Source organism: Lactuca sativa, chromosome 1, assembly GCF_002870075.4.
Source record: "Lactuca sativa cultivar Salinas chromosome 1, Lsat_Salinas_v11, whole genome shotgun sequence".
NCBI lineage: Eukaryota > Viridiplantae > Streptophyta > Magnoliopsida > Asterales > Asteraceae > Lactuca > Lactuca sativa.
In genome coordinates, this window is record NC_056623.2 from 56,668,226 (window position 1) to 56,675,985 (window position 7,760).

The 7,760-nt window shown below is 38.3% G+C and overlaps 1 protein-coding gene across 1 annotated transcript; it reads left to right on the plus strand.

Annotated features, from left to right (window-relative positions):
- The first annotated feature begins 3,729 nt into the window (after positions 1-3,729).
- On the plus strand, positions 3,730-5,814 carry LOC111891322 (uncharacterized). The gene has a single exon (XM_023887380.1). The coding sequence runs from the start codon at positions 3,730-3,732 to the stop codon at positions 5,812-5,814; it is 2,085 nt and encodes a 694-aa protein (XP_023743148.1).
- The last annotated feature ends 1,946 nt before the right edge of the window (positions 5,815-7,760 follow it).

The window sequence follows — 7,760 nt, forward strand, 5'->3', positions numbered from 1 at the left end:
GATCCGGAATCCTATACCCCACGACACGGGTACGGGTCAAGTGATGATAGCAACTGGACTGGAGAACAACAGCCTACTAGTTCTCCATTGGGCTTTCATGGAAGCCCACAAAGTATACCCTTAAACCAACCTGATACACCTAATTCACCAGTCACGCCCAATTCTCCCACCACTCCGAACTCTCCAACTGAAACAACGAGCACCGCTTCCAGCTCCACGGGAGGTGGAGCTCCAAAACGATACTGACTCCTCACAGAGCTGTACGATCAAACAGAAGAAATCGAACTCCCTGAAGAACTAATGATGATCCAAGATGATGAAGAACCTAACTCATACCGAGAAGCAAAAGAGAAGATCGAATGGGTCAATGCAATGAAAGAAGAGTTGGCTTCAATCGAAAAGAATAACACATGGAGGCTCGTCGAACTCCCAAAAGGGAGAAAAGCGATCGGTTTGAAGTGGGTCTAAGGTGAAAAGAGATCTACACGGAAGAATTCTGAAGTATAAGGCGAGAATTGTGGCGAAAAGGTATGTACAGAAACAGGGAATTGACTATGAGGAAGTCTTTGCTCCCGTGGCTAGGATCGAAACTATACGAGTAATTTTGGCACTTGTTGGGACGAATGGATGGTGGGTTCACCATCTTGATGTAAAATCAGCGTTCTTGAATGGAAGACTGGAAGAGGAAGTGTACGTATCTCAGCCTGAAGGATTCGAGAAACGTAACGAGGAAGGAAAGGTGTACAAGCTTTCAAAGGCCCTGTATGGACTAAAACAGGCACCCAGGGCTTGGAATTCATGCCTGGACAAATACTTGAAGGAATTGGGATTCAGAAGATGCTACCAAGAATACTCAGTGTATACAAGAAAGAAAGATGGGAATGTTCTAATCGTGGGGGTCTATGTAGATGATGTGTTAGTCTCAGGAAGCTGTGATGAAGACGTAAGGAACTTCAAATTAGACGTAAGGAACTTCAAATTAGAGATGAATACAAAATTCGAGATGAGCGATCTCGGACTATTGACTTACTACCTGGGAATCTAGGTCAGTCAAAGTGATACAGGAATTGCATTGAAGCAGGAGGCTTATGCAAAGAACATTCTCAACAAGACTCGAATGATTGACTGCAATGCAACAAGGAGTCCAATGGAGCACAAACTACGATTCAGCAAAGGTGAAGAAGGCGAATTGGTAAACCCCAAGGAGTACAGAAGCATAGTTGGTGCTTTAAGGTATCTCACTCATACTCGACCTGATCTCTCTTTTACAGTTGGGGTAGTTAGTCGATTCATGGAAAAACCAACTGTAAAACACCTTCAAGCAGTTAAAGGCATTCTAAGATATGTGAAGGGGACGCTAAGTTATGGATTGACATACAAGAGAGGGGAAAGCAAGGTTAGTCTCACAGGTTATTCAGATAGCGATTTTGGGAAAGATTTAGATGATGGGAAAGGCACAGGAGGTGTAGCATTCTACATGAATGGGAATTTGGTCACGTGGAACTCACAAAAGCAACGAAGTGTAGCATTGTCGAGTTGTGAAGTTGAGTTTATGGCGGCGACAATGGCAGCTTGCCAGGGAATTTGGCTAAGGCGACTCCTCACTGAAATAACGGGACAAAAAGTGCCACCAGTGACACTCTTTGTAGACAATCGACCAGCCCTAGATTTGATGAAAAACCCAGTCTTTCATGGGCGCAGCAAACACATTAATACAAGGTACCATTTTATTCGAGAGTGTGTAGAAAATGGAGAGATTGTTGTGAATCATGTGTGTGGGACAAAGCAGAAAGCAGATACTCTGACAAAAACAATGGCAAGGGTAAAGCATGAAGAAATGAGGGAATTGATTGGTGTGAAACCAATCACAAAACAGTTGTGAAACCAGTAAAAAAAAACACTGAATTAAGGGGAGAATGTTATAATAATTCAGGTGTTTTCTTTTATTATTAAGCAAGTTTTAAGTTTGAGTAGTTTAGAAGAATAAATCAAAGTAGTCAGAGAAGTGGTCCCTGGTCTACAGCAATTAGTCTAGTTTGTTTCCTAGTTTTTAGCTAATTTCTAGTTTAAATTCACAGGCAAATGTACTTGTTTGTATCCTCAGTTTTGCTTTGCTTTTGTTCAGTGAATAAAGTATACATTGCCTCAATTATCCTCTGTGTCCTTTACTGTATCTCTGTGTTTCTTTGCTCATTGTGCAGCCTTCAGAGAAATTGTTCCAGTTTTACCCTTTTCCTGTTATTATCAATTTCTGTCCCCTTCTGCATTTTCCTTTGCTGTACTTTGTTTCCTATCTTGGTAATCAAAGTCTTTATTACCCCTGCAAGAAACCCAACAGGTGTCACGTCAATATTATGGAGAGCTTTGTAGCCTTTTGCATACAGTTTTGGATAATTTACCCATGATGAGTAGGTAACCTCGGTGCGATCAATATTATTTTATTGACCAATACCCCATGCTCTTAATGAGCTAGTGTTTTGCTATTTTGACATCAATTTCAACTCCCCCAAAATTTACAATATATTTTTATTTTATTCTGTTTTAATGGTTAATCACACCAAATCATGGATTCTTGATGATGACATGGTTGATTATGTATTTAATTATATCAACTTATTGCCGATTATAATTCTCCAAGATTTGGCACACTGACAAATTATCTCCTACTTGAAAGTGAGCTTCGCTAGTAATTGTAATTAGTAAGCATTCTCCATTTGGGATTTTCTAACTTTCATTTTAACTTTCATTGTTTCTATCATCCTTACTTGTAGAGAAGTGAGCTCAAGACGAACCGTGTCGGATTTAGGCATTCTTAAGGAAAAGTTCTCATCCCTACCTGAACATCAAGTTTTGCCTTGTAATATCCGGATTGCGTCTTTGCTCTTCATATGCAATCGGTTCTTCATAGATGGGCATATTATCGACTCTCACCCGAATTCGGATACGGGGCACATTATCATCTCCGATCCAAAATGTAAGTACAGTGATTATGCATTTCGAGAAAAAGAACAATAATCTAAAATAGACAAACTACAATTCTATTTTATGACCTAATAATCCCATATTATTCTAGTTAAAATGAACATTATTTAGCACATTCTATGCAATCAGAATATAATATTTTTTATTAGATTAATTATTTTACACAACATTTATATTTAAAAAAACATGTACACAACATTTATACTAATTTTTTTTAAATGGTCTTTGTGATTATAATAAAATCTATATCAATATACTATTATTAGATAAAAATATTGTGGAACTCCATTCTTTAAGGAGGCGTGGAAATGAAGCAAGGATTTGTTATTCTTGTTGTTAATTACTATCCCTCAATTAAGTGGAATATTTTCTTAATATGATATTCCCATCATGCATGCCTGATGCGTTTACTTTGGATCCAGCTTAGCTACATTATCCGTTTACCAAGAAGCTTTCAACCACCTGCCAACGTCAATAAGGAAAGAGGGAGGAATGAGGAATGTTACATTCTAAACTGACCTAAAAAATAGAAAATAAAAGTCTTGATCACAAATTCCTGGAACTTATAAACAGATATATATTTCTCAAATTCCTATATGTATCAAGAACCAGTTAGCTCTTGTTGTACTACATTTACTTTATTATTCATTTCTCTGGTTTGTCAAGATGCAATGGAAATCTCCTGCGGATGCGATGCCTTGGGTAGGATTGTATGTTTGCGTAGCATCACTGGTTTGCACTCTTGCAATGGCAGCCGATGCCTTCCAAGGCTTTCGACAATGGAAACTTTGGTTTCCATGCAGATTTTTCACAATTAATGCTGCTTCTATCACACTGATAGCAATTGCAATGAAGCTACCAGTGGACCTAGACACCGACATGTCTGACACTGTTTATATGATCGCAAAGTCTGCAAGCATCATTTTCTTGGTGACCATGGTAGCCAACTTTCTCCCATCTTTAGGGCTTATGGATGACAAGGAACTTCTAATGAACATGCTAGCCTTTGGTATACTCATAATCACCATCAGTGTAAATGTTTGGATCCAATTCAGTACTACCGGGCCTTTCACAACCCCAATACAATTGCTAATATTGATACTTCCACTTCCATGGCCATTTTCAGTAGCTATGATAGTTCCAGCTTCTAGAAGAAGCTTACAACACCACTATGAGAAGTTCCACGGATTGGCTTCAGATCCTCAAGAGATAAACTTCTCTGGCAAGAGACTCATTCGGTATGTTAAAAAGTATTGGATGATGGCAGAGACTGGTAACCCCCAATTTGTAATTGCTTGTTCACCGGTCTCTTCTGCTTTTGGGGTCATATGCTCACTTCTTGCCTGTGTTTCATGTCTTATTTTGGTGACCCTGTTTAATGATTTATCCAACTTCCAATATGGAAATTCAGATTATAAGTGGTCAATCAATGTGATTGTTACCTTGCAATTAATTGGGGCAATAATTGGTAGTATAGCACCAATTTTTAGATGTTTGACTGCCATCAGTCATTTCAACCTCTCAATAAAATGGAGCAAGAACCATATAAATGTGTTCAGAGTGGAGAAACAATGGATCGAAAGGCTTCAGCTGTGGAAACATAGCCATGTCAATTCACATATTGCAGGCCGCCATTGCACAAAGGTTTTCCGCAACATCAGAAACATAATTTTGAACTTTTGTATCGCACTTCAGATATCGGTCGTTGTTATATGTAACACAATATGTCTCATTCCCAGATCTCTTCTGATCTTATTCTCTTTGTTTTGCTATTTCTGCAAGTCATTGTTGAAGAGATTTAAAGAAGAACCAAATGTATCTAATAGCAATGTGATACTAGATGTGGAAGAATATAGTGCTTATGTCATACAAATTGAAGCCGACACAAAGCTTTCAAAGAGAATATTAAGAAGAACACTCAAATCCATAATTCGACTTCTTCATGAGGCTGAAGAGAAAGAGCCAAGAAATCTTACGAAGCTTCTCAAGAAATCTACAGGATTCTACGGAGTGGTAGAGTTCAACAATGACCAAGTCCCACCTTTACATCAAGAAGAAATGCAGAATTGCTGGAGCCTAGTAACAGTAACATTAACTGCCATTGCCCTTGCTCTTCCTAAAAGTACAAACTGCCATGTCAAGGGGTTACTTGATTGTATGAGGGAAGGTCTCCAATTTGTAAGACATATTGAAGAAAGCCTTAATGAAAATGGTGACTTGGTAAAAGCAAGAAAAGCAGCAAGACGTGTGTGGACAGACGTTGAAGTATACTGCAGGTGGCTACAAATTGATCTTCAAAAGAAGGCTCGTAAAGGAAAAACATCAAAGGAGATTCTTAAATGGTTGGGTGACGAAGCAGTAAAAATTGTGATACATTTCAAGAAAAGGAAAAATGTAAGTCTGGACCACTCACTTCGTAAGTTCATTGCTGCGAGTTCCATGTATACCATTAGCCAAACTATATTGCTTCACTGCAATAAGCAAGAAAATTGGCCAACAGATGAGGAGCTTTTTGAGTGGATATCAACCATAATCGCAGATCTGCTATTTGCTTGCTTTACCAACTTGCCACATGTCATAACTATGAAGTGTCATGAGGATGCAATAGAGAAAAGGGAAGAGAGCATCCGAATTGCAGCTCAGCTCCTTGGTAGATCCAGAAAGATCCTGAAAATGCTTAAAGGACGCCAACTTCCGAACTTAGACATGGAGTCAATGGGGTACATTGATAAGTGGCATACATTACCAAAGAGTCAGATACCCAATGGTTCAGTCAGGTTTCAACCAGCTTCTTCAAGTTCTAATGAATCATTGGTATTAACTATTATTTGAGGCAAGTCATCTTTAGTGTGTACTCAAGAAATCTACCGAGGCTTCTTATCATTTACCATATCTGTTGATCATATTGCACGTGAGCATCATGTGAGCTTATGACATAGCAGCATGTAATTATTGATTCTGTTAGAAGTTAGTTAGATGGTTAGCTGTTAGTTAGTTGTTAATAAGCAAACAATGGCAATGTAGTTTGTAATATAAATACTTGCTCCATCAAAAAATAGATCAATGATCTCATTACATGAAATTGATTCTCTCTCTCGTTCTTATTCTACCTTACTCTGTTCTATCTAGTTAGAATGGTATCAGACAATCGATCCATAACATTTTCGCAATCATGAATTCGGGTCCTGTTATCGATCATCATTCCAATTCCACTTCTTCTTCTATTAATAATCCTGTTCTTAAATCCAAAAACAATGATCCAAATAGCAGTGCATTAGACTAGTACTTAATATATTGTAGAGGGTACCAAAGTCTAACTTAGTCTAGTATATATATATATATATATATATATATATATATATATATATATATATATATATATATATATATATATATATATATATATATATATATATCCTTGTATCATTATCATTGAATTATATACAGAAACACAATCATATGTTTATATATATATATATATATATATATATATATATATATATATATATATATCCTTGTATCATTATCATTGAATTATATACAGAAACACAATCATATGTTTGCTATGGTATCAGAGCCACTTTTGGCCTAACCCTAATTGCCGCCATCCCTCATCAATCTTCCTCCTTGGCGACGACATATTTACAAGAGATGAGCCAAGACGATCCATAATTCACACAAGTTTGGATTCAAGCTTTCCTCAACAAACTATGGATACTAGAAGACAATGCTCCCGCCATTCCTTGTTACAAACAATTTGTTCAGCTATGTGGATGGTACAACCGCGTGTCCATCAACAAATTCGATCAGCACACCATCAAACAATAAGGATGCAGCTCCTACAATCACGATAGGAGTAAACCAAGACTACAAAACATGGGTTCTTAATGATGCTCACGTAAGAATTCTTATTCTCTCCACAATCTCTGAAAGTGCCTTTCAACACGTCCAAGGCACAACATCTCGTGATCTCTGCTTAGCATTGGAACGGGCTTACGCCCCTCATACATCCTCCAGAGAGTAAACCTTGACGACCCAACTTCTAAAACTTCAGATGAAACCGGATGAATCATCGGCTGCCTATCTTACTAGAGCCCAGGAATATGCGGATTCCCTAGCAAATATCGGAGAGCCCATGAATGAAAAAGACATTTTCATGCTTCTCCTGTCCGGTCTCCGTGAAGAATACAACAGGTTCAAGTCAACAATTCTCGCCCTTCAAGTATCAATTACTTTCATTGATCTCCATGTCCTCCTACTAGATCATGATTATATGATCTCAAAGTCATCCACAGAAGTCCCGCCGGCACAAGCCTTCACTACCACCACGAGCATCAGAAAATCAGCGGCGACTAACGGCTACTCCTCTTCGATGACCTCTACCGCAGCCATATAGGCTGTTCAACAATCGGCAACACAACTAGGTTTTCAACTTTAGCTGTTTGGCTCGTCACAACCGCAAGCCAACTTCACAAATCGGTCAAATAATAGTCGGGATCGACCTCAAAACAATCGATCAAACAATCGAGGATGTGGAAACTACAACAACCGAAATCAAGGTAATCACAACCAATTAAGTTGGGCATCTAATTAAAACATTGTGTATGGCACATGTAACAGGTGTGACGTCAGTCATCTATTGTCTCTCTCCCTGAACCGGGACCCAAACACCATTTGACGACTGTCTGCAAATTTTACTGACTACAACTGAGAAGTTTCAAACACTTGGATCACAAATACAGGTTCTAATCACCATGTTGCCTCCAATATCTCTAGTT